Raw genomic sequence first — 24,924 nt, forward strand, 5'->3', positions numbered from 1 at the left:
GCCACGCTCTGGCATGAGGCTACGCGTGGATGCGTTAAATGGAAACGCGATATCACGTGATTGGTTAGCAAACGCCACCCATCTAGACCTGCTTATCCCTGTCCTGGCATCACATTTCACTCTCAATCCATCAGCAAGAAATGCAAGGTTGCCAGAGAGGCACTCAACACACACAGAGGGGACAGCTTCAGGGGTCCAAAAAAGGGCAAATTCTTGGATTCTAATTAATTTTTTCTGCATACAAACCAACCTGAGAACTTCTAATCAAACATTGTGCAGCTGTGTGCATTGGTTAACAGTGAGACAAAGCCATGCTCCTGTTGGACCCCCAATTTTTCTTTTCTCCGCCAAATTCGTTGGTTTCCAGTCATCATTTCATACCAGACACTCCCTGCGGTTTCAACTTGAGCATTATCCTCCACCTTTAAAACTCGTACAAAAAAGGAAAAGAATGCAGCAGTCTACCTCGAATACAAGAGCACAAAAGGCGACATAAAAGGAATATTCAAGCATTTAAAAAGAAAAAACGGAAAGGAAGTAGTCGACACTGCCTGAAGGGTGCGCCGGGTTTCCATCAAACTCAGACTATCATTTGTACTTGACGTTTGATTTTGACGGCCTCAGGATTCTCCCAGCTGGCGGGTTCAATCTCGCACTCTTTCTCCTCTGCGAATCAGGGACAGGTACCCTTGCTGCCCTCGTTTTTCTAACCTTCTTTGCTACCTGAGATTCCGCCACGTTTTCCTCTCCCTGGACCTTTGGCAATTGAGAATCTTCTTCAAGCGCCTCCGTGTGATTGGAATGAGCGCCCTGGCCTTCTTTTTGTGTGCTAAGCTCAGGATCATCTGTCGGCTCTGCAAACTTGACGGGAGGAACCCGAAGTCCAGATAGTCCCTGTGAAGCGTCATTATCGGGTTCCGGTATTTTAGAACAGTTAGTCCTGGATTCAGCGGTGGACGATGTCTCCCCCTTGGCCGCACCTAACGCCGTTTCTTCCTCTTTCGGGACAGCCATAATTTCTGCGAGAATCATATCCTCTAATCTTTTACTTCTTTCACTTTTCACACGGTCATGATTCTCATTTTCAGTCTTAGTCTGAGTCTGGGCTCCATTCAAGTTTGACGGCTGTTCAGTGGTTCCTGGAGGTGATATTGGTGAATACGATGGCCCTCGCTCCTCCTCGGTTTCATCCCCGTTTAGTGAATGCGTTGGGGTTTTCAATCGTATCTGAGGCATGTCTTGCCCGGAATTCCCTCGTCTCGTTGGAGAACTCATCATGGAAAGCTCATCTGAGCTTGGAACCTGGGGCGTGGCTGGTCTATCCCGATCACAGGCGCAACCATAATGCAATGGCGAGGAGCGGAGGGGTAATTGCATGATTCTAGGCCTAGGGGCTATCCTAGTGTGGCTATCTGATCGACCTAGTTGCCGGATCTCATTTTCTGCCTTTGCGGCAAGAATTCTTTCTTGGATTCTCTTTGATGGACTAAGTTCTGTGGTTGGATGAGTGCATTTCGGGGTATCCATATCATACCACCAGCCACCTGACAGCGCTCTCTCCAATGGCTTTTCGGGTGGTTGCCTTTGGCGTCCCGATGATTGAATTTCCGACGTCGGAGTAGACTCCTTTTTCGAATCCAAAGTAGTCGATGGAGTGTAATGAGATGGTGCTTCCGTTTGGGCACAGGCAAATGATCCTCGTTGCGTGGTCAAGATTGACCCACCAGAAGAAGATTGTGATGGACTAGATGGGAAGAGGCGCAGCCCTGGGGACGACATTTCATTCATGTTATCGACTCGAGCAGCACCCTCAGCGCCCACTTTCATAAACACAACCATGTCTTCAGGCTGGTTTGTTTCAAATGCATCAGAGCTTGCAGTGTCGACAAGGGTCTCACACGGAGAGCTTTGGTTCCCACTGAGAATTTCCTGGGCAGCCCTCATTCCAGAGGTCGAGATATGATACGGTTTTGATTCGTTTGCGCTATTACCCACTGTCTGCGTCTGGCTTTCTTGGACGGTTCCTCCCTGACCTCCAAAGTAGTTGATAAAGCGCCCGTTTGGCGCTTCACTCGCGAATTTCTTAGTTTTTGGTTTTTTCGACGCCCTGTTTTGAAAGGGGGTGCTCGGTGAAGCTGTGTTGTGTCCTCTTATCGCCGCGACCATGTCCTGCGGGATTTCATCCTCAGTATTAGGATTAAGTGTCCACTTAAGTCCCTCCACTGCTGTTGGGTTTGTACCTGATGCCTGCTCCATAGCCGCAACATCACACCTCCATTCACCCGTGAAGCCGGGGTCCAGGCCAATTCGACGTAAGTAGCATCTTGCTGCAATAACCTCTTTTGCTGTGCTCATGAGGTAATCTGGGTTCGGATGCGCACGTGGATCTCTGAGATGTTGTCTTGAAATGCTCCTAAACACCAGTTGAGCTGGAACCTGAGTTTTCTTCAATACGCTATTATCAATTCGAAGAAGGGCCTCAAGCTGTTTCTCTTGCATTTGCTGGAGATTTTTGTTCTCTTTTTCCGCTTGCTGCTTCCGCGCAGCTGCATGCTCAACAGCAATCCTACTATCCTCGGGAGATAAGTGCAACAGAGTCACGATGTCCGACCACTGGTACACGCGGTTCAGGTTGTCGATAATCTCAGTTTGCAAGATAGGACTGAGATCGCGCCACTGGACGCTCTGTAATTGAAGTGGATCGATTCCATAGTCCTTTCCACTATGATTTTCCTCGTCATTTTCCTGGATAAGGCTCTCTTCGTCGTCCTCGTCGCTTGTCTCGACGTCGCACATGTCGGGAACGTCACTCTCCTCGGGCTCGGTCGTGTCTTCGTGATCTGCATCCATATCAACATCCACGTCTCCATTCTCCCCTCCCGCATTATCCAATCCTCCTTGCATGGCATCCGTGATCTGAAGAACATGATCACTAAGCGGAGTCGTCATACGCATATCTCTCACCCGGCCTTTCCCTTTATTCTTCTTGTTGATCTCTCTCGCTTTTCTTTTCTTTACTCTTCCCGGAACGGGTTCACCCAACGTCGGAAACGCGGCAGGTGGATTGTTCGGGTTATACTTCACATATGGAGGTGGAAACGCTGGCCTGGCGCAGGGCGGCATGATACGATTACGTGACGCTGGGACCCTCTCACATTTTGGTTTGGGTGCTGGAGTAGACCCGGAGCGCACAGGCGTGTCAAAGTCCTCTTCGTCGAAGCGACGGGGCGCACGGAGGCTCCCGCGCTCTCGTAAATTCATTGTTCACCACCCGTTTCCTGTCATTGACTTGAAGAGAGGCTTTAGCTATGTCTGGTACGTCTAGCTGTAGGTGTACAGCTAGCTAGCAGGGACTAGTTCGTTGTCCAAAGAAATAACGTGAATAAAAAAACAGCGAATTGCTTGGCCTCAGCAGAGACAGATGTGCCTGGACGTGTTGGATCAAAAAAGATGGATAGTCCAAGTATTGGTGTCCGTTGGCATATCAAGAAAATGTCAAGATTTCAAAAACGAGCGGAAGAAATACTCCCAAAGCTGAAAGAGAGTGAATGAAGCTTAAGTGGTTCCAAGCTGGAGATAAACGGTAAGGATAAGTGATGATGACTGTTGCTTATAAAAATATAGTGAAGGATTCTGCTTTCTGCTCTCTTCACCTCATTTAAGACTGGAAATAATCAAGCTGGACAGGTGACTGAACGACTAATCGCTGACCCGCCAATGTTGACGTGTTGGAGAGTTGTCGCTGCGGTCACCAGGTTGCGCACGCTGCAGCCATTTCAGAGGAAGATTCCAGCTGTGGATGGACCGTGGAGTGAAGACAAAGGTAGACTTCAGCCTGGGTGGAGGTTGCAGCAAGGCCTTCCTGTGAAGAAAAAGCTTCTTTGTAAAAGGAAACAGCCATCCAAAGGACCAGGAGAACATATACAGAAAGGAGCATCTCAGTTCATCAAACAATTAAAAACTAATACATACTGGATAATACAAACATAGAAAGGCAAAGAAACGAGAGGAAAGAGAAGGCAAAGAGGCGCATTCCGCCCAAGAGACGCTCGTCATACTCCGAACGTCGTTAGAATTACTCCTATCCGGTCATCCATTTTGCCTCCTCGGCTGCTTGAAGAACTGTTCATCCGGACTGTGCCCTTGACTAGCACCCTCTGATAAATAGGAAACTGGTGGTTCTCTAGTTTGGTAGTAACCCATTGCTGTGGGTATTTTCCACGTTCCGGCGTTTTGCGGGATGCTCATCGTCAACCATATCCATGTCATGATCGTTTCCAGGATCTTGCACTGCTTCGCTTTCATGGATCGAAGAATGGCCACGTTTAAACCCATTCGTACCATATATACCACTTGAGGGTGGCAGTCGCGAGACTTTGGAAACATCTCTCTGTGCCTGCAAAATGCTTTCGAACGACCAAAGCACTTCTCGGACAGGATAATCGATATTGACGCAGAGTCGCCGTGCTTGAACTTGTCCCAAGGCCGCATACAAGCGAAGGTTGTACATCACCATTAGGTATGCAGCAATCAAGGTAGCTGATCGTTCGTTGCCAGTCTCACAGAAGACTAGGACCTTCTTTTCTGCCGGGCCAGTCGGGCTGGAATGGTCTGGACAGCAACAAATGTGGTTATTAATGCGGCGAATGGCGTCAGGAAACATTGTGATAAGCTCGTTGTAGTCCTCCACATTGATACGGTCGGACTCTATTCCTGCTGCCATCGCGGTCTTGTCCGCGTTGACAATAATGTCGTGGGAAATGTGTCTACTGCGGATCGCATAAACGAGAGTGATCCCCTCCCGCTTTAAGAATTCAATATTCCGGGCCATGGAAGTAGGACCAAGGTATAGAAAGGGAAGCACCCGTTGGGCCTGTCTACGCAATGAATATTCCCAATGGAACCCGGGGCATGGGCTTGTGAAGGTATCTTTGCCAAGCGATTGAAAGAACTGGGTGCATGTGTAGAGACCGGGGGGATAGTCGTGCGATTCTGGCGGCTCGAGAGGGCGAAGATTAACCAAATCCAGCCAATGTGTATTGCAATCTGGTCCATGCATGCCGTATCCCATGCAAAGATATCGATCTGAGGAGGATGGGGTGACGCGAGTGCTGTCGAACCCCATTTGTAAAGCTGAAAGACAAATGGATTGAGGAAGGTTGTAAAAAAAAAAAGAAAAAGAAAAGGTTAAACAAAGAGAGCAGTCCACAGAAGATAAAGAGATAAAAGCTGCTTTATGGCCAGGTCTGCTCAAGGAAGAGCATACCAATGAATCAAGAGCGTCACTGGCGCGCTTCTCAGCTGGAAACTTCGCACCCCTGAGAGCTTCCGCCGTTGAAAGTAGGAGCAAAGCTTTAAATCGCCTGCGAGGTCTCGAGAGCACATGTGTATTGATGTACAGGGTAAAAGGAAGAAAGGAAAAGGAGAATGGCGGCGACAATGGACTTCTCAGCTCTTTTGGCTAGTCGTGAAGCTTGCTTGCCGCCGTTGTTTTCTCTTGTGGTTTGCTGCAGGCGCCATTCGCGTCAACCGCCGGCGCCGCTGCCCACGAGGTTCGGCCCCCTGAAAGATGGGTCACGTGATTAAACCGGCTCCCCCTAACTGGCAGCCAGCTCAGCGTCTGCGCGGAAGAACATGGATAGGAAGGCCGGATAAGCACGAGCCTGGATTCGAGAGCCCCTTTCTGCGCCGTTCTTATGCAGGTCACCAGAGGCATCCTTCCAGAACAACTATAACTCTAGAGTTATTTATAGCCATTCAGCCTCGTCGCGCCCGTATCGCCCAGTTCGTGGTCGACCAGGAGGCTAGCCTTTGACTGCCAGGCTCTGACCGCGATAACTCATTATATTCCTCACCAATATCAGGCGTTGCCCTACAGGGCTGGGGGTTGTGTTACTTTCCCCAGAGTTACCGCGTTATGTAACTCCATGCAGGCTAAGGGTACGCTAAACTGCGCCGATGGAGCTTACTCCCGAGTGCCGGGGATCTCTCTAACCAGCCGAACTTTGAAAGCCTTGCTGGAGGCTCACAAAGATAATTAAACCTTAAATTTAGGCATCTTAGCCTTGAGCAATGGTTGCCTTGCTCAAGGGCCTCAAGCCACACTCACATTCCAGAAGCTTGAACAATAATAATTGCTATTTAACTGAGAATTTAAGAGGTTTCACAGTTGCTGTGGCCTCCGCAGCAAAGCGATCGCTTCTGCATAAACTTGTGATCAGCTGACCTTGGCCTGGTACCTACGGGTAACGCGTTACTAATTATTGGCTGCCTAACAGCATTCCATCAGAATCCGAAAAGGATGAGGCCTTGTATTCCCTAAAGATGACGACATATTCGCCTAGACACCTGCAACCCTGACGGGTTTGGACAACAATATAGGAGACACATGAACCACAATAAATTAAAAGCACATAATCACTGTCATAAAAGCCTATCAAACCAGGGGGTATAATGCCAGAAAACCTTGCTCGCCAACCAGACCCAACCCATAAAGACATATGGACACGAATTTGAACAAATAGCAACTCCTAGTTGATGTTCCAATCTTGTCGTAAGAGATACCCAAATTAAATCAATTTATCCGACCCCTAACCATATGCCATGCACCAATATTATGCCAAAAGGAAAAAAAAAGGAAAGAAGAGAAAAGGGAAGAGAGACAACAGAATATTAACTCCTATTCAATCACGCTTAATAGTCTGGCGTAACTCCTTCACGACTCTCTCGAGTTCGTCAAGTCGGGAATCTTTTTGTTGTATTTCGGATCTCAGGCGCACCACTTCATCGCGCAACGCCTGAATATTAGACCCGCTGTCTTCCGAGCCGTGTTCGGATTCGCTCGATGTTCGCTTCCTCTTCATGGCTGAGTGAATCGGGAGCGCGGAAAGGCGCCCATCTTCCAGCGATTTTGCTGAGTTAGGAGGGCTTCTTGGCGTAGGCGGCACGGTAAGGTCTTGAGAACCCCGATGTAGCCGTCGGAGATGTTCGTTCAAGTTTTCTTGTCGTGTAAATCCCTTCCCGGAACTGCGATTGCAGTCGGCGAAGGGACACATGAGCCGCTTCTGCGGCGTGTGCATTCCATGCACTTCCCGCTGATGGCGCAACAATCCACCGGAATACGTAAATCCCGGCAATTTTGCGCAGTCCGGATTAGAGCATTTATATGGTCTGTCGTGTTTGTCCATGTGCTTGCTACAAACAAGGTATAATGTTAGCATCGGTGTAACACAGATGAAGATCATCGAAGGAGCTGGCTGGGGTGGTGGAACATGTATTACTTACTTCCATTCGCATGGCCTCCGAAATACGGGGGCATTCTCGCGGCATTCTGGATGATCGCAGTATATCTGACCGCCTGCGTTTCGGGGGGGATCGCGCGCTCGTTTCACGGCCAGTCTGGGCCGGGTTAAACTTCCGGTTAGGCCGTTGCTGGAGATTGATTGTGCCATGCCGGCTTGTTCGATGAGTGCAACAACTGCTATCGGGCCTGAAGTTCCGACGCGCGGACTCGAGCAGTCAGATTCTCCACTTATATCTGACATGAGTGCAGTCACAGCAGCCGCCTTGCCTTGGGAGCCACAAGCTGATGAAATATCGGAGTGATACATATCAAAACTCTAGATTCGATCAAGGGTATCTTCACACGTATTTATAGTTTTCTTAAGTTGAGTTGATGAGGCTCATCTGTGGGGACAGAGCCGATGGGCGAATAGCATTGTAAGACAGGCGGTTGACTGGCAGCGGAAGAAGAATCATCTCAAAGCTTATGAGAAGGCGCAGTCTCCACCGGGCTTCGCTAGCGCTGATGACTGCGCTTCCCGCACGATGACTGGGGAAAAAAGGAAAATGTTTTCTAAGCCGCGACGTATTAGCTGCGTTGCCTAGCCGCAGTTGGACTCCGAACAGGGGCGTTTGGCGCTGTTATGAGTGGCTAGCTCTTTGCGACAAGGAGTCATAACTCTCCTTTCAAGCAAGAGTAGCGGCAGATGCACGAGAATGAAAGGCGGCTGACTCACCTATCAGCTGGTGATTGAATGGCCGAGGGATGTAAAACACGGAAAAGCGCGGGACGGAGTGATGACAAGGGCAAAGATATATCTGAGGGCCAGCGCGAAATATGTCGACAAGACCCGCGACCCCTCAAAAAGTCGCGAGCAGCCGAAGCGGATTTCAAATCAAGATTTTTGATGCCCGGCCTCCTCAGCGGCCGCCCGCCGCTCTGCCGTGATAGGTGGAGATGCCGCCTCAAGGTTCAGTCTGGCGGCGGGATGACATAATACACTCGGCAAGTCAAATCTCCGACGTCAGGGGCTCGATCTGATCGACTGCTTATGTAACAGGCCACACAAAACTCCTCAAATACAAGCCAACGACTTGCCTTGTTCCCGTGGCGGAAGGGAAAACGAGGACTGTTCACGATTTAACCCAGCGGCCTGACGGTGGGCCTGATGGCAGCAAGAGTGGAACAGATGACAATCTTATGAGGATGCCTGTTCAGTACTTATAAATATTGATTTGGCTCAGCTGGGCTCTCTCCTTGCTGGAGAGCGTGCACCGCATTTTCTTGGATGATTCATTTCATTCCACATACGATATTTGTTGTCACCTCATCCTGTTGACAATTGGCAGCCTGCTCTCCGGAAACCGGCAAGCACCCTGTCACGTTAACCACCAGCAGGCGATTGCTGACAAAAAATTACGTGCTCATTGACATATACTTGGGCATGACAGCCGTCAGGTCTCACGGCTTGCTTCAGGAAAGGGAGACATAAATCTAAGTTTCAGTGGAGTATAATAACGGACACGTTGATATAAATACACCCAGTCCGCGACACCTCCAGTTGTGAAATGCACCGGCCAACGTCGAATATGTCGAAGCCACGTCGTGCCTGGTTTCCTCGATATTCATTGGCCAACAACCGAACCGTCGACACCAACCCTTCTGCCCAAGTCGCTGGGCCAAATAACCCTCAGCCTCGCGTGTAAATCAAATGTAACCGCCTCTATATAGTCTGCTCATCCCCTCATTTGCAAGCCATCACGAATCCGGAAGTGTAAGTGGTCATCAGACCTGCGCTCGTCAGGATCACTCTCCCTGGCCTGGCACCAATCCACAAATGCGAGGCGGAGAGTCAATAATGTAGTTGTACATTGAAGACTGCCAACTCACGCACGGTAAGGATAATGGGACCACGGATATAGAAGCTAATTCCTGTGACCTGCACGTTAAGCAGAAGCGAGTAAACACGTATCTCGGCTGTCGAAAATCTGCAGATTCCTTGTACTTCGCGCTATTCCACGGCAGTCGGCTTGGTTAACGTGGGGCAATGGCCAGGTGTCACGCAGGAAAGTTTCTCAGAATTTTCCGGGGAAGCGTTTCATTATGAGTGAACCCGAACAATTGAAAAAAAAAAAAAAAAAAGGAAGAAAAGGAGAAACGCAAATAAAATAGATGGGTATCTTTCGTGGTGGGATCGCTACTATTATCTCCATTACGCAGCAGCCATCGCCCCGGTCGCCATCAGAGCGAGCATCAAAACTGCGTGTTGGAGATTCAACGTGTTTCCCACGCTAGTAACCTGTCTGTCTGATCTAAAATTCGATCCGGACCCGCCAAAGTTGTTGCTTGTAGGTCTCGGCAACGGGTTCTCCTGATCAGAGGTAGAAGAAGGACCGTCCCCTCCAGTCTCCGGAGATTCGGGACGGTCCGAAGATTTGGGAGACTTTGGAGACTTGGGAGACCTAGGAGGATCGGGAGACGAAGGAAACTCAGGAATGATGGGACGCGGTCTTCCGTGAGGCCCAGGAAACCGAGGCGGCGGTGGTGGAGTAGCGGGTTTGGGTATGCGGGGCACGGGGATGACGCCACGTGCTTGTTTTGGCGGTGAAAACGGTGCCGAGTTGTCTACCGGGTTTTCTGGGGTGATAGCTATGGTTGTTGATGTAGTTGCTGCTCTGCCATCGTGATCCCCCTGGAACATATGGAGTCTATGTTCGTGTTAATGTGAGAGTTGGCAAAAGCTCCGTATTGATCTGAATTATGGTCGCGAACACGGACAAAAACAAAATCGGGAACCATACCGATTGGGCCGTCGAGCCATCCGACCGAAGCTGCTCCGGCCGCGGGATCGAATTTCTGGTCTTCGACGAGAGTCCCCGAAGATAAGGCCATCGCCATCCTCAGCTGCAAGGGTACATACAGCGAAGAGCGAAGATAAAATGAAAAGACGGAGAAGAAACCGTGCCGCTGCCATCTTGAAAATGGAATGTTGCTCCAACTGCAACAGTTTTTTGCGACAAACTCAGCTCCGTCTCGAGGCCAGATGTGCTCTTAAGAATGCAATGGCCAAAGCTGAACGGTAGCTAAAAGCGCTCCGTCGAACAGGAACACTATTCCATCCATGAAGGAGGCAGGACCTGTTCACTGCGGGAATCGCAACAGGGTCCCGTTTGGATCATTGGTTAGATTAGATTCACTGTTGGTGCACAATGATGCAAAACGTTGGCTCAGCCCTGCCATCGTTGGTGGGCTCCCCCGGACGGTCCCGCTGGCCGTCCCATGGGCCGTCCGTTCGCCCATGCCGTGCCGTCCTTGCTACCGGGAGTTTTACATACGTAGTACCAATATGACGACGCGGGAAGTTCGACGAGGCTATGCTGTCACGTGGTGTCCCCGGACGCTGTCAAGCGCCCTTTTTTGGTCAACGCCGTGGACAACCGCGTTGCTGCGGAGGCTCTCAGAAATCTATTTCCGTCGACAGGCATCCCGAACGCCCATGATCACGCGCAACGGAATGCGCGGTATGCCCTTAACCTTGCAAATCAGGGATGATATCGAGAAATGCCCGCTGGCTGTCACCAATCCAGGAGCGTGTCTTTGACCGGAATAGGACCGGCATTTTCAACAATGTCCCAATACTTTGGTTTGCTGGGGTTCATCGTGGAGATGCCCCTCAATGCAACATGAGACGATATCACTCAATAAAGGAGTTCTCAACCATCCGTACTGATGATCCATATTACCGACTGAATAGTTGAACAGAGCCCTGTACTTGCACAGCCCACCTCAAAATTTGGACCGTCTTCTGACGCGTCCTTTGCACTGTCTGGTGTTACAACCAATGGGTGATACCATGAGCCCATCGCCTCAAAAAACAATTGCCAGTTCGATACTACACCATCAAACAGCCTGAATGTAGCGAAAGCAGTGCACCAAGAGACATGAACATTAGATCCAATTGTTAAATAAGGGTGGTGATCAAGATTTTCCATATACTATAGGCTGAGGGGAGGGGTATCGTGTTTTAATGGCTCTGTCACATAGCTTACAACTTTTCTCAGCTCATTAATCATGTTCAAGCATTGTTCAAAGGGAAGCGCGCATTCACAGCCAGCTGTGCCATCTGATCTTTTCCCTCTTTAGAATTTTCACCACGCCCAGTGGCAGAGTCTTATCCTCCGCCCCCGCCAGAGAGCCGTATTTGCTGATCATCCCCCGGTGGTACAATTCCACAATGTTTTTGGAGTACGACGACATCCTGTGCCAATCAATTGGAAGGCTCTTGATCGCCTCATTCTTCGACACTGCATTTTGCAATTCTGGCGTGAAAGCAGCGGGCACTTCCTCGGGTTGCTCCAGAAGGAGCTGGTAGGCGTTCTTTAGCAGGTAACTTGTGGATTCGCTGTGCCTCACAAACTCCTCCAAGGGCATGAACTCCGCGCTGGGGAGTGAGGGACGCACTGTCGACGAGTTGGAGCTCAGGAGCGAGAAAGATGCCTGGTTAGGACCCTGCTTTCCAAATTTCTCTTTGGCCATGGCATATTCTTTCTCCTCTGCGATAAACGCAGCATGGAGGATCCTCTCAGGAGTGGTTTTGATAGCTTCGCGCGTCGCAATCAGGGACACAAACGGGTTCATCAAAGCCAAGCCACTGTACTCTTCAGGGAAGTAAAAAAATCCATCCGGGAGGTTAGAAATATTAAACTTCTTCGAGATTGCAAGGCGAAGGTGGTTTGCAGCACTGCCGGGCGAAGAACCGTCACCATCCACAACAAACAACTCACTTTCTATACGTTTTAGAGTCGAAAGCACCATCTCAATATGTGGTCGCCCTAGACATAACGCCGGTTTGCCGAAGTTATTGCTGATGAATCTCGCCATGTAGGTATTCCATGCTTGAACCCAGCTGAAAATGCTCTTGCATGCACCAAGCTGGCGCCGAAGCTCCGGGATATGGGTATCTACTTGGCTTTGGTCGACCTCAAATCTTCCAGTCCTTTCGTCGAGCTTAAGAAAGCCCCAACGAATGTCTCCATTTGGAAGGGTAGCCGGGAGATCCGTAGAGATTGTCGAAGGACTTTGCTCAGGCTCGCCTTCTGTATCACCCGAAAACCGTCTTTTGCCACCATGAAGCCGAGCTGTTCCGCTTTTCTCGTCGTTAATCTCAAGGCCCATCACGGTGCAGAATTCGTTGACAGCTTTCCACGCTTTAGCGCAAGTCTGCTCTTGACCCCAAAACCAGAAATCGTCGTGCAGCCGATAAAGAAGCAACCCATCTGCGTGTTGGTTCACAGAAAAGTCAAGACAAAACAGTAATGTTTCTCCAAGCCAGTCACTTATGGTGTGGCTCAGCGGTGCCCCGTTCTTCCGTATCCTCACAGGACCACTATCACCATTCTGGACGAATCTCAGAGGAGCTTCAAGAAAACGTTTGAAGAAGTCAAGCCAGACCTGAGGAACGTGGAAGAACTTCAAGACGGATAGGAGCGTTGTATGAGGGAGTGACGGGCCAAACCATCGAAAATCGGACTGGACGATAGTGACATCACCGTATAGCGCCTTGTTAAGCCAGATCTCTGCCATAACAAGGTGAAGTAGCGAGTGTTTGAGGTCGATAAAGCTCTTTTTTTGATCATCTGCGTCGGCATCCTCATTATACACAGGTATGCTATCGGCATCTGCTGGTAACTGGCACATAAAATAATTTTCCATGAATGACTTTCTCCTCGCTCCCACAATATTATGCTCGTCCCGGGATGCCCCGTCCTGTTCGTATAAGAAATATTTCCGCCGCTCAAGGTCTCGCTTCGGGATGTTTGTAGACTGGCGCTTCCACGCGTGAGAGTTGAAAATTACGGAGAAGAGCTCCTTAAATTTGATACTCCACTTCACTCCAATGTAGTGGAGGAAAATAGCATCCAGGATATCCTCGTCCATATATGCTCGGTATTTTCCGTTCAAGTGACGTCTCATTTCCACGGGGATTGGACTGCAGCTCCAAGACCAGGTGTCGAGCTGGGCCATCCGAACGTTCAAGACATCCGCAACCTCCTGTGCAACAGCATCATTCACCAGAAATTCCCTAAGAATGGCGACCTTCTCCCGAGCCAGGATGTCCTTGCTGATCACCCCCCTGATTGCCCATTTTAGGGATTGAACAGTAAAATGGTCGTCTTTTGCCAGAAACTCCTTGCTGGATAATTTTACCTGTCTTCGGAGATCCTTCAGCGCTTGTTCGGACAATCTTGATTGTTTGAACAGGTTTGTAAGGTAACGTTCAATCTCGGCGCTATCAGTCTGCTGAGGCTCAAATACAAGAGCCTCCCACTTGACGCGCTGCTCGTGAGCTTCTTTGCGTTCCAAACTTTCATATGAAGTATTTGAATTTCCGCTCGTTACTTCGGGGACAGGATTCCGAGGGCTTGAGAGCCACTCCGTAACCAGGCGGTTGAAGAACAAAGCATGCTCATACTTGGCGCTGATAAAGTGTAGCTGCCTTCGTAGCTCTTCCTCAGACTGTTCGAGTCGAGAATCTGATATGGACGAATCGTATCGCTTCTGAACCAGGGTGCGGCGAATATTGCGGTAAACATTCCTAGCTGAGAGGCGTTGACCGTCGGACCGGAGGACGGCATCATCCTTGTCGGTAGTATCTAGACCATCGTCCGGGAAGCCCTGGAGACGAGTCACACCTTCAAGAAGCACTCTAACTCTGTCATCAAGGGTCCTTTGTTTCGCAGCTTCCCCATAAATGGCCTCCTTGCGTGATTCAAAGAGCGCTTGCTGCTTTGAAAGTTCATTAAGTTTTGTCTCGGTAATCGACTTCAGAGTGCTCGGTAAAGCATCGGCGGCCGCAGTTGTCCTGTTATGTATGAGTCGCTTAAAGCTAAACTGTTGCCTCTGCAAAGAGTAGGAATACGTGCACCAGAGACCTTCAAGAAATTCTTAGCACCGGATTTCACTCCTTGGGAGCTAGGAGAACTAACCACGAATCGAGCCTCGACCGCAAGCTGTACGCGAAGAGAATCCGAACCGCATTGTGACAGGAGAATCAGAAACTTCCTGTTATATTTCACAATTTCTTGTTCTACCCCGGCTCAAGTCACGTTCGGAGATCCTACCACGATGCCAGTGGCTCACTTGAGCAAAGCTAGACAAACCAAGAGCTGCTATACAGCTGTGAATCGCTGTGTAGTACCGAATTGTATGTTTTTCTCACCGGGCGGCTCGTCGTCGATAGGCTTTTTTTCCCTTGTTGACTCAACTGGTGTAAGCACAAGGCAGCCACTAGTTCTGTTCATGTTACAGACTTCCCAGGTTTGCATTGTTTGACTCGCTTATGGACGTTACGTAGCTCGAGCTCCTCGTTGGTACCTCCAGCCTCGGAGCCCTGAACAACGGTACACGGGTCAATTGAACGATGAATGTGCCCCGTTCCCTCTAGGAGCTGAATTTTAGATGATATTACTGTCTACAGATGCGTATGAAGGCTAACTATCGCTGCGCCCGGGGAGCTCAACTTCAGCACCTTTACCAGACATGTGCTGAGTCCTCACATCTCATCATCCCGAGCATAATTCCAGCGTCCGACCTCTGGCCGTACCAGAAGCAAGCCTAGCAAGACGAGGGAGCGATGCTTTGGAGAGCGCGCGGGATGACGTCATGCGCAAGGTCTGGCTCCCTCGCGCACCAATCAAATTGCAGTGTTTGAGAAGCTCCGCTTGCGGCTCATGTGCTCCACTCCGCCGTTAAAAGCGGGGAAAGAGCGTTTTTGTCGGCTTCCGGAAATGGGAGCTGCAAATCGCATGAAGTCACGACAACAGCTATACCTGCCTAACGGAGATACAAAGAAGTGCAGAGCCGCTTCGAACGGCGCGAAGGAAAAGGGGCGGGATACCATTTATGGGTATTGTATACTTTCGAGCAGGCTGAGAATGCGTCTCCTGACATATCGTGATGGACTCGTTACAAATCAATCGTGGTTCCATTTCCCAAACTTGACATAGTCATCATATAGCCCCTTGAAGACTGCCCTTGCCGAAGAATCCATGGCCGCGTTCATGGCTTTCATCGTATTCTTCGACATGACATCCAGCACCGCATAAAAGCCCTGCATCAGCGCAGCTTTGATCTCAGGGGCCAAATGGCCTCGCAATTGTGCTCCTACGTACTCCATGATAAGGTATTGTAGGTGTTGACCAGCAAGGCTTTTCACCTTCTTCGTGTTATCAGTCAATCCCTGGCTTTGACCGCCGCGCTGGTTCTCCACGGCGGAAACGGTAGGGTCGCACAGCGAAGTCAAGAGACGCGTATATTGGGCAGCATGCTCAGGTTGCAATGGTGTTCCACTCCCACTTCCGATCCACGTTGGATGCGTCGCTGCCAATGTCAACGACTTCGTCGCCCTAGAATCGCTGGCGAAGAGACATCGCAGCATTCTTTGCAAGGTTGGAAGGATAAGATGAAATCTTCCACTGAGCTTCTTGCGGTATAACCCAAATAGAATTCCTAGCAGCCGGCAGAGCCGTGCGAATATGGTCCCCGCATACTCCGAGGGGATTTTAGGCCCAGATGGGGATACTACGACGGCAACCTTTGCAAGAAGATTATCGACATTCCACTGTGATATAGAACGCGGCTGTGTGCGTAGGAGGATATCGAGACACTCTGCCGCTAAGCAAAACGGCTCTATCGAAGTGCAAAGTAATAGTGCCTCCGTCGCGTCTGTAAATGTTGAAGTCAACTCTAAAGACGCTGGACTCTCTCTGTCGTCAATAGGGTCCAATAAGCCTAGAGCTATACCCACCAGTAATAAACGATAGGCTGCTTGGTCTCCCAGAAATCCGGAGCTGCGAGTATCACGAAGGAAACCAATAAGCGCATCTTTCGACAGGGTGGACAGCTGCGAATAGATCTCATACACAGTGAGCTTCTCATCGCTCTCCTGAAGCCGTTGGACTGAAACCAAGGAAGATTGTTCCAAAAGTGTGGTACAGATTTGTGGCCTAGTTGCTTTCCATGCCAGCATTCGCCGTTTAACGAATCTTTGTACAACCCCATCACAATCAGACGCCGTTGCATATTGTTCAAGCTTCCGCAAGATCCCCAAGGCGTCTTTGTTACCTTGGAGCAAATCTTGTAGAGTATCCGCAACTGCGAAAATACCAGTCAAAGGCTTTAATTCCACTTCTTCCGGGTGCTTTTTCAGTTTTCGAGATAGGGATTTCAACTCCGACAAGACTTGGGTGAGAATTTCTTTCCGCAAGAGTTCGATACGCTCACGTTTCTTTTCATCAAGTTCGGATCTGTGAGTGTGGAGTAAGTGGAGGGATAGTACAAACACGTAATATTCCATCGTCTCAAAATCAACAGATTTCATGGTCTTTTTCGGCTCACGAATGGCACTGTAGACTTTCTGGCCGTATTTTCCCAGGTTTCCCTCTGAGGAAATCAAAACCTTGTCTATCACTGCTTTGTGCAGCTGTTTGACAGCCTGAAAGAGCTGCAGGTCAGAATCTGAGTTGCCCACGGATATCGAACCTGCAAGTTTCCAAAGCGCTTGATCGTTACTGGTGATATTCGCGGGGGACTTCGGTGCATCTACCAGCCTTGTCATCAGAGTCAATATGTCAAGCTCTACATCTGAAGGAAGTTTCTTTTGTAGAATAATTTCTTCGAGAAGGTCTAACAGATTTCCCCTTTGGAGGCGCGGGATCAGCCGAACTGGGATATTGAGAAGGTATCGAGCGATGGTATCGCAATTTGATCCAGCTTTCTTTAGGTGTTCAAAAAGAACAAACGTCAGGTCGTAAACAACATTGGGTGAGGCCAAGAGGAACTCTCGCGATACGAAACCAGACCAAAGGTCGGCGAGCTGAATGCCAGAATTACCAGATCGAACCAATTGGTTTTCTAACGACTTCTGCCGGCTCCCAGTAGCTTTCATAACTGTGGCGAGGAGTGTTGTGAGAAGCCGACGCCGCAAATCTGTCGAGAGCAACGCCAACGCCTGGCCCTTCGCGAGGAACGTCGACAGGCAACCACTTGCGATGACTGGTGGGGAGGTAATCCCTTCGACACGGCCGTCCCACACAACAGCCCTGGGGTCTGGTATATTTTCTAACAAAGAAACGATAGTAGGAACCAGTTTATCGAGATAATCACTAAGAAGGTCATCATTGAGCTCCCCAGCAAGGGAAACCACGAATTTGAAACACCAAAATGCTTCTTGACATCGTCCAATGTCGCTAGAGTCCCCGATTTTCAGGTCAAACGATTCGAAGATCCTTTTGGCTGTCGGTAGAATAGACGTTGTCACAGTGCGAGAGACGTTCTGGTCGGAAATGCCTGCGACATGCACCGAGCTTCCTAGAATTCTCCATAGCCGCCACCTCCAGTATGATCCGGAAGATAGAGGGATTAAAGTTTCCACTGTATCGAAAATGGTTTGACGATAAAGCGCTCGAAGGGATTCTCCCTTTTTACCTTGTTTTGGAAGTAAAATCGAATCCAGGAAAACAAGACTAGCATAGATTTCCGATGAGTGCCCGGGGTGCGATAGCGTTGAAACAATTTTGTCAATTTGAGAATTTATGTGCGGGGTCGATACGCTGCTAGCTACTAATGTCCCATATGACTTGGAAAAGTCGTCGTCTTCCCAAATAGAAAATGGGGGGATGGTTTTATCATTCGAACGCGCACTGTCAAGGAGTCGAAGCTGCTCGTTCCAAATTCGGAGTAATGTATCACTATCTCTCGCCCCGAAGAATCCATTGAGCAAAGGAAGAATAATACCGTCTTTAACTAGTGCATAAACACCGTTGGGAAACCCCCCCGGCTGTTGACAGAGCAAAGTTACCTGGCTGATAAGAGACTCTAGGAGATATTTCGATTCATCGAGCCCCGAGTTCGGCAAGAAAACATCGACGCCGATCTGAATAATCTGTGACACTAATGCCCACTGTGGTTCTGCCGGATAGTCTTTGTGCAATCCAGAAAAGCGAACTGTGTATTGAATAAGCGTATCAAGAGACAAAGTCAAATTTCGGTCAATGACAACTTGGAGCAGGTCTTGTAATAACACAAAACTGGTCTGAGATTCAAGTCGCTTATCCGCTGACAAAGAGTAGCCTGCCTGGGTGGACAGCGTTGCGAAGAGCGTTTCTAACCATGGAGCTTCGTTCACCTGGCGTTTAAAGGTATCTCGGGGTAAAGCACGGATAGCAATGTCCAAGAAAAGCGGGAAAATCCCGCACATAGCCTCTATAGAGTCGGGGTGTAACTGAGAAACTAATTCATCCGAGATTACTTTAACTTGCCTCGGGAGAATCGCTTTACCGGCTTGGGCGGAGCCTTTAGATACTGACGCGAAGAAGATACTCCGCAGAGGGAGGACGACGTGCACCACGATTAGCCTCTCAATGCCTTGTATAAAACTTTTTCTTGCTTCAGAATGATTTGTGTCGTTTAGAGTCGCTGCGAAGAATCTCAGAGCAGGTTCCAAGGCTTTTGAGGCGAAAACACCCTATGCGACGTTAATAAAGAAGTCAAACTGGGCAGAAGGAAGTTCACGAACATTATTTAACTTGGCATTTCCATCGCCATCCGACCTAAGCTTCCAAATTTCTATAATCGCTAACATGTCCTTAAAGAACCCATCCACGGCGTCCAATTCGTGATTATTTCGCAACACTTCATCAACTGATGCCGCACAACGAAGAGCCCGTCTGAGCAAATCTGCCGCAATTTTTGGCTCCCCTCGCAGTATAAGCTGCACTTGTGCCTTAAGCGTAGCTTGGCGGATTGAATCGGCTAAAACTACGAGGCGTTTCACGGTGCTCGCCACTGAAAGGAAAGTATATACCAGCGAGTTTGACGGGCAAGAAGAAACAGGCGGTGCCCCGCTTTCAGCCGGAGTCTCTGTTCTCTTTCTCTTTCGGCTTCCGGAGGAAGATTTCGAGACTCCATGCTGTGTAATGGGCCCAGAAGACCGAGATATCAACGCTTCTATTTCTTCCAACGAACTCTGCAGGACATTCAAAAATTTGTTCTCCGTTAAAATTGTTGCCAACGTTCTAGGAGGAATTCGGCCCAACAATATACGAAAAAGGATCCACGAAGATTCTTCAACCGTGTAACTCGAATTCACTTCGCTCAGTGGGGCCTTCAACTTCTTCATTAACCACCGGAGCACCCATTCCTCCTTTGGAGCGGCAGTGACTTGGACAGCGATGCTGCTAGAAAAGTAAGGCTCCTCACCCCGGGGATATGAGTCTAAATCAACCCCAATAATTCGCGCGGCCTCTTTTAAATGATCTTTCGGGGAGCCATGGCTGCCCTTTTCAAGCTCCAATAGGGCCGTGTAGGAAGTCGGAGACTGGGCACCAAAGGTCCAACTGTTAGAAAAAGCTCCCATTTCGAACAGTACATTAGGATTACTTACCTCCATCTTCAGAGCCACCGCGAGAACAAAATGTTCTCTTTCCAAAAACACAAAAGACCGAGCTTCACTGCTCTGATAAATTCCGCGTTCTCGAAAAAAAAGGTATCCGAACTTCTGATTGGCCTCGGCCGTTGTTTTTCCGACGCCGGACCCCCAAACACCCGCAAACCACGAGAAAACCGGAATCGAACAGCGACCGCTCGATCTCAAGTCACCCAACAAGGTACTGTATCGATCCCTCGCACTCAATTGCACTGCATATTGATAATCCATCGCAGAAGTCAGATAAACATGGCCGATTCTAACGACGCCGCGCCGGCCGTGCCGGTCCCGCGTTCAAGCCGCCCGGTCAGCGAAGCTTTGCTTAACGAAAAGGTGACTTGCTTTCCCTTCCCCTCGCTGCACCTTCGCACCCGATTGTTACTCCTCACGAGCCCATCGACTAACCTTTGGAATGTTAACCTGAATTCAGTGGGACCGCGCAATCTCCTCTCTCCTCATCCGATCCAGCCTTGGCCTTTCCTTTGGCGTTATATTTTCCGTGCTTCTGTTCAAGCGAAGAGCGTGGCCCGCCTGGGTTGGATTAGGATTCGGTGCCGGCCGGGCTTGGGAAGAAGCTGATGGTGCGTCTATCTATGACATTATGTGGGAAATATGATTATACACCACGAATGGGCGGCTAATTTATGACTTGCTTTTAGCATCTTTCCGACGAGGAGATCAGCCCTGGAGGAAAGACGGGCAGCCGTGAATACCCTCGAAATGCTCGGTGTGCGATTCGGTAAGACCGCGAGAATGATTACACAGGTGGAAAATCTGGCCTATTTGACAGCACTAGCTGTCTATAGATCTCTTGCGGAGAAAGAGCTGTACAATATCCACTGGTTATACAATGCATATGGCAAAGGAACAATCCATTGTTGAAGATTTCAAAAAAGAAAATTAGACCAGACTCTATACATTCAGCCTTTTATCCCATCTATACATTAATCTCCCGGCAATCGGAGCACCCACGTTGGCCAGCGCTATATAAAAATAAACCAATCCCAGCATTATTTTGTGCAGCTTAAATTTTTAACAAATCACATACAAGAATGAAGAATGCTATTAGTGTTTTTAATAGCAAAACGCATGTATATTACCACAAACGTTTGAAGCGATATCGGACAAGTACGGGGGTTATCTTATAAGTGAAGAGGATGGGCCAAAAAAACGGATATTCCACAAGGGCTGACTCTCAGTTCGGACGAAACGGCGCTAATCCATGATCGTCGGCTCTGTTTTGAGATGATTGAGGCCGAAGGACTCCGGTTGTAGCTCCATCCTGTGTTGCGTTTGAGGTACTGGCTTGTCCGTAGTCGACGTTACATTCCCACTTGGTCGATCTGGCGGTGGAGATGGTTCTAAAGAGACCCCATTGTGGCCATCATGGGTAAGACAGCCGATACATTTGCAATTGATTCCACATTGACAAGTGCCCATGATATTCGTGCAAGGAGCAAAATCTGATAGACCCACTGGGTATTCTAAGGTGTAATATGCCCCTGGTTGCATTAATGGCTCGTAGTTTTGCTGGCTGTATATCCCGTGGGTCGGTAGGGAAGCCTCATTGGCGAGCGGTTGGATAGACTGGCTCATAAAATCACCGGTGAAACTCCCCGGTATATTGCTTTGTCCCGAAGGATGCTGTGGTGGATTATATGCCTCCAGATGCGTCGAAAAATCATTTCTACCGTAAGACGAAGTAGGTCGGTTGTCGCCTTCCTCATTGCTTTGAAGTGTCATCAAGTATCCCATCTCCTGAATATGTTGGCGGGTAGTGTCGTTGAATGGATGGGAGGCACACCCCAGGCATTGGCAACCATCCCCACAGCCGCAGTTATGTTCGGGCTGGCTTTCGAATCCAAAGTAATTATGAGGAAAGGGATTAGCCGGGCTGGATGGAACACCTTGAGCGAAATGAACGCTTCCTATATGGCTCTGAGAGGGGTATGAGTTGCGGTAAGGAGGATTAGCTAACGAGAAGGGAGCGGAAAATTGGTCCATAGATACTAGTGACGCGTTTGAATTGTGATGCATCAAGCTTCCGGAGGACTCGACCTTTGGGGCCCCAGACGATCGTCGAAATATAGAAGAAGGATCGGGTCCAGAAAAGGTATATAGGCGCGTTTCCTGCGGCGAAGTGTGTACAAAGGTGGAACCTGCATTGACAGAGGTTCCCTCGGACTTCGTTACCCTCTCACAGCAAGGAGCCGGACAGAGGGGAGTAGGTGATGTCAGAGCATGTGTAGGACTGCTTCCTTGTGCAAAGTTGGATGGCGAGGTGTTGTATGGACTAGGCACCTGAACAGGTAGTGCCATCTGTAATTTATTGATCCTCGGCGCTGCCAAGCTCTGATGATAAGCTTCTGAGGGGATAGTGGGTACATGGCATTGCAAAGGAGCTATTGGGGAACGCATATTAGTGTATGGAGTAATGGGCTTCACATTTTCTAAATTGGGCTTTTCAGAGTCCTCAGCAAGAGCTGTTAGCCCATTGGCTATAACATCGGATTGCGACTGGATGCTGTTCTGTCGCCTCGTGCGCTTTTGCACCCTATTTGGCTGTGACGTAGTAGAAGATGAGGCCACTGACAGTGGTGGGCTAGACTTTGGCGACACCTTCCCAGATGGCTGTCCAGTCATAGGGACGCGATACAGGGGTCGACATAGGCACGTTGAGCCTGTGGAGGTTAACACCGGCAACTGCCAACTTTAATGATCTCAATTCTGCTCACCTTTTGGAATTCTGACCATGAACGCATAGACCTTCTGACAACTGCACGTACCCTTGGGGTGAGGGCACTTTGCAAGTGGCCGGCCAGCTTTAGGTACTTTCATCATAAGCCTATCGAAATGCTGGCATTTTGATGACCGATGCCCTCGAATGCATGGTTCACTGAAACGCAGGCATCTAAAGTTAGCGGGGAGATACATAAAGATTCCATCCTACCGCGGCAAGCGATGCATACCATGACCATTTAGCCCCTTCCTCGTCGAGAGGCATTGTCAACGATCGTAGACGCCTCTCTTACTAGAAGCGATAGCGGCGTTTTGGAAGCCTTTCACAAGATTGTTAACTACCCCGCAAGCCACTCGGAGACGCTGATCCCTGACTTGCTCACCTCCCGAGAGGGGGGGCGCGGAAAAAAGAATTTCTCTATGATCAGGCTTCACTTCAACTTTGTGCGAAATGTTGGGGATGAAAACAAGGGATATATCATTAATTTGATCTGGGATTTGGGATGATGAAGGGAGGGTCGTAAAAAGATGCGCTGCGAATTCCAAAGCAACCTCAAGACGAAGCTTCGCAGCTCTGTGGGGGGAGAACACGGATGTGACAAACAGCACAGTTTCAAAAAACTAAATCTTGCACATAGAAGAAATTCCTTTCGGAAATCTTTGCCTGCATCAATGGCAGCGTTGCCTCTGGGGGAATATGGGATGCCCTGGATGCACACCAGCGCGCAATTGGCTGTCAGGAACGAGGGCAATTGGGAAAAGAGGCGGGATGGCAGTTTCTGCGGCCAATGATGGTAGGGGCAAGCCTCTGGCGCTAGGCCGGAAGGGGAAAAAATCTTGACCGCGTGCCGGCGCCACCGATTATCTTATCTCATCGCACGCGACAAGCCAACTTAACAAGTTTATGTCTGATCAATAAAATGAAGAAGATATTATATAGTAATGTTTGTGTTGGTTAGCAGGGCGCCCAGCCCCATGATCGGGCCTGCCATTGGTCCGCAACATGCACTATGTCTGTTGCAGCATAGCCATTGCTGCTTTGGGGATGGTGCCTGGCTCACCACTTTTGCAGTATCTCATGCTGCCCCAATGTTGCCAGGCAATCTATATAAACCTGACCTCACTCTCTTGAACAGCAATACACTTCCTCATCCTCTTTCTCCCTTGTCCCATGTCCTGTTTCCTGTGCCCAGATGCACTGCCCCCTCATCCTGCAGGAATGGTGCTGTATTATCCAGCTGTCCATCTTTTTTTCACCTGCTGCCCCAGAGTCACTGAACATCTGTCTGATGGACCTGGACAGTCTGTATTGCTTCATTGGTTTCTAAGCCACCTGTGCCCCTCTTGAGATGTTATCTTGCTTGCTAGATTTTTGCAGCCATGTTACAATGGTTTTCTCCAATCAGCAACTCTAAGCAGCAGGCTGGTGTTCACTGCTGTCTGCTTCCAATTTCCTTCTTCTCTTGCCCTTTTCTTTTATGACCTCTCTGCTCTCCTGCTCTGATTTCTGAAAATGAGTTAGGGAGAGAAAAGATATAGTCAAGCTGAACTGAATCAAATTAAATTAATCTCAAAAGAAGAAAAAACTAAGCTAAGAACTATATAAGAGTCTCCAGCTTTCTTCTGTAAAGATCTGTAACAACTATCTATAATCTCATTACTGGAAAGAGCAAGCAAGATGCCCATAATATAGACAGTTATTATATTTTTGACCCAAGCCTGCAGAGATGCACTCTATAAAGATTATATTACTATAGTCTTGTTGAGCTCTCTTGCAGATAAGGTACTCCTATTCTGGTGATGACTGGACCTCAGCTTGAGTCACAAGAATACTCTTGCAGAGCTGGATGTGAACAGTCAACTGATTTAAATTATCCAAACCAGCAATAAGCATGGGTCTTTAAATAGACTTGTGATATTATGCTCTTTTGCAGGCAGCTAAAGCTTGTGCTTCAGTATGAGGTGAAAGACCTGAAAGAACCACTGGATTGGCCCACAAAGCATCAGCAAAAGTAGTGGCTGGCAGCATTTGAGTGAAGATGATCTGGAATTACTATTGTTGATCTTGTGAGAGAGATGCTAGATGATCTCAGACACTCTGTAGAATTACAGCACCCACAAACTCTGCTGGAGCAGGAGAAACAGCAACAATAATCTAGAGAGAGTTAGCTATAAACTGAAATATAATAGAGAATACTCATATTTCTGGCTGAGGCTGGCACAATAACTGTAGAGAGAAAAGATAGAGCAGCAGGACTCTAATTTTATTAGTACACAAATCAAATGTTAGCTTGTGAGAAGCACTTACAGCTTGAGCTGGCAGAAGAAGAGCAGCAATAACTAGTGAAGAAGAGAGAGAGGAAGAAGCAATAATACTCTAGAACTATCAGTTATAAACACTTCTCAAATTCTCAAGACT

At 48.8% G+C, this 24,924-nt stretch overlaps 7 protein-coding genes across 7 annotated transcripts; 1 reads left to right on the forward strand and 6 right to left on the reverse strand.

The window, feature by feature from the left end:
* Window positions 1-588: 588 nt before the first annotated feature.
* On the reverse strand, window positions 589-3,261 carry CIMG_05923 (uncharacterized protein; the record flags this gene model as incomplete). The annotated part of the gene is made up of 1 exon (XM_001242026.1): window positions 589-3,261. The coding sequence occupies one exon, from the start codon at window positions 3,259-3,261 to the stop codon at window positions 589-591; it is 2,673 nt and encodes an 890-aa protein (XP_001242027.1).
* A 225-nt stretch (window positions 3,262-3,486) lies between these two features.
* Window positions 3,487-5,445, reverse strand: CIMG_05924 (uncharacterized protein). The gene has a single exon (XM_001242027.2). It carries the CDS (start codon window positions 5,123-5,125, stop codon window positions 4,184-4,186), a length of 942 nt encoding a protein of 313 aa, XP_001242028.2. The 5' UTR covers window positions 5,126-5,445; the 3' UTR covers window positions 3,487-4,183.
* A 958-nt stretch (window positions 5,446-6,403) lies between these two features.
* On the reverse strand, window positions 6,404-8,165 carry CIMG_05925 (C2H2 transcription factor). Its single transcript, XM_001242028.2, has 3 exons — window positions 8,019-8,165; window positions 7,285-7,855; window positions 6,404-7,194 (listed from the first exon to the last, which is right to left on the reverse strand). The coding sequence occupies exons 2-3, from the start codon at window positions 7,608-7,610 to the stop codon at window positions 6,684-6,686; spliced, it is 837 nt and encodes a 278-aa protein (XP_001242029.1). The 5' UTR covers window positions 7,611-7,855; window positions 8,019-8,165; the 3' UTR covers window positions 6,404-6,683.
* Window positions 8,166-9,494: 1,329 nt separating this feature from the next.
* CIMG_05926 (uncharacterized protein) lies at window positions 9,495-10,256 on the reverse strand (the record flags this gene model as incomplete). The annotated part of the gene is made up of 2 exons (XM_001242029.2): window positions 9,495-9,990; window positions 10,084-10,256. 2 exons carry the CDS (start codon window positions 10,254-10,256, stop codon window positions 9,495-9,497), a joined length of 669 nt encoding a protein of 222 aa, XP_001242030.2.
* A 4,447-nt stretch (window positions 10,257-14,703) lies between these two features.
* CIMG_05928 (nucleolar pre-ribosomal-associated protein 2) lies at window positions 14,704-19,780 on the reverse strand. The gene is made up of 3 exons (XM_001242031.2): window positions 19,725-19,780; window positions 18,858-19,658; window positions 14,704-18,806 (listed from the first exon to the last, which is right to left on the reverse strand). The coding sequence occupies exons 1-3, from the start codon at window positions 19,728-19,730 to the stop codon at window positions 15,255-15,257; spliced, it is 4,359 nt and encodes a 1,452-aa protein (XP_001242032.2). The 5' UTR covers window positions 19,731-19,780; the 3' UTR covers window positions 14,704-15,254.
* A 220-nt stretch (window positions 19,781-20,000) lies between these two features.
* On the forward strand, window positions 20,001-20,708 carry CIMG_05929 (uncharacterized protein). Its single transcript, XM_001242032.2, has 3 exons — window positions 20,001-20,099; window positions 20,197-20,347; window positions 20,426-20,708. The coding sequence occupies exons 1-3, from the start codon at window positions 20,016-20,018 to the stop codon at window positions 20,473-20,475; spliced, it is 285 nt and encodes a 94-aa protein (XP_001242033.1). The 5' UTR covers window positions 20,001-20,015; the 3' UTR covers window positions 20,476-20,708.
* On the reverse strand, window positions 20,647-23,005 carry CIMG_05930 (uncharacterized protein). Its single transcript, XM_001242033.2, has 3 exons — window positions 22,736-23,005; window positions 22,502-22,662; window positions 20,647-22,447 (listed from the first exon to the last, which is right to left on the reverse strand). The coding sequence occupies exons 1-3, from the start codon at window positions 22,768-22,770 to the stop codon at window positions 20,982-20,984; spliced, it is 1,662 nt and encodes a 553-aa protein (XP_001242034.2). The 5' UTR covers window positions 22,771-23,005; the 3' UTR covers window positions 20,647-20,981.
* Between the last annotated feature and the right edge of the window lie 1,919 nt (window positions 23,006-24,924).

The sequence above is a fragment of the Coccidioides immitis genome (genome assembly GCF_000149335.2).
Source record: "Coccidioides immitis RS genomic scaffold supercont3.2, whole genome shotgun sequence".
Lineage (NCBI taxonomy): Eukaryota > Fungi > Ascomycota > Eurotiomycetes > Onygenales > Onygenaceae > Coccidioides > Coccidioides immitis.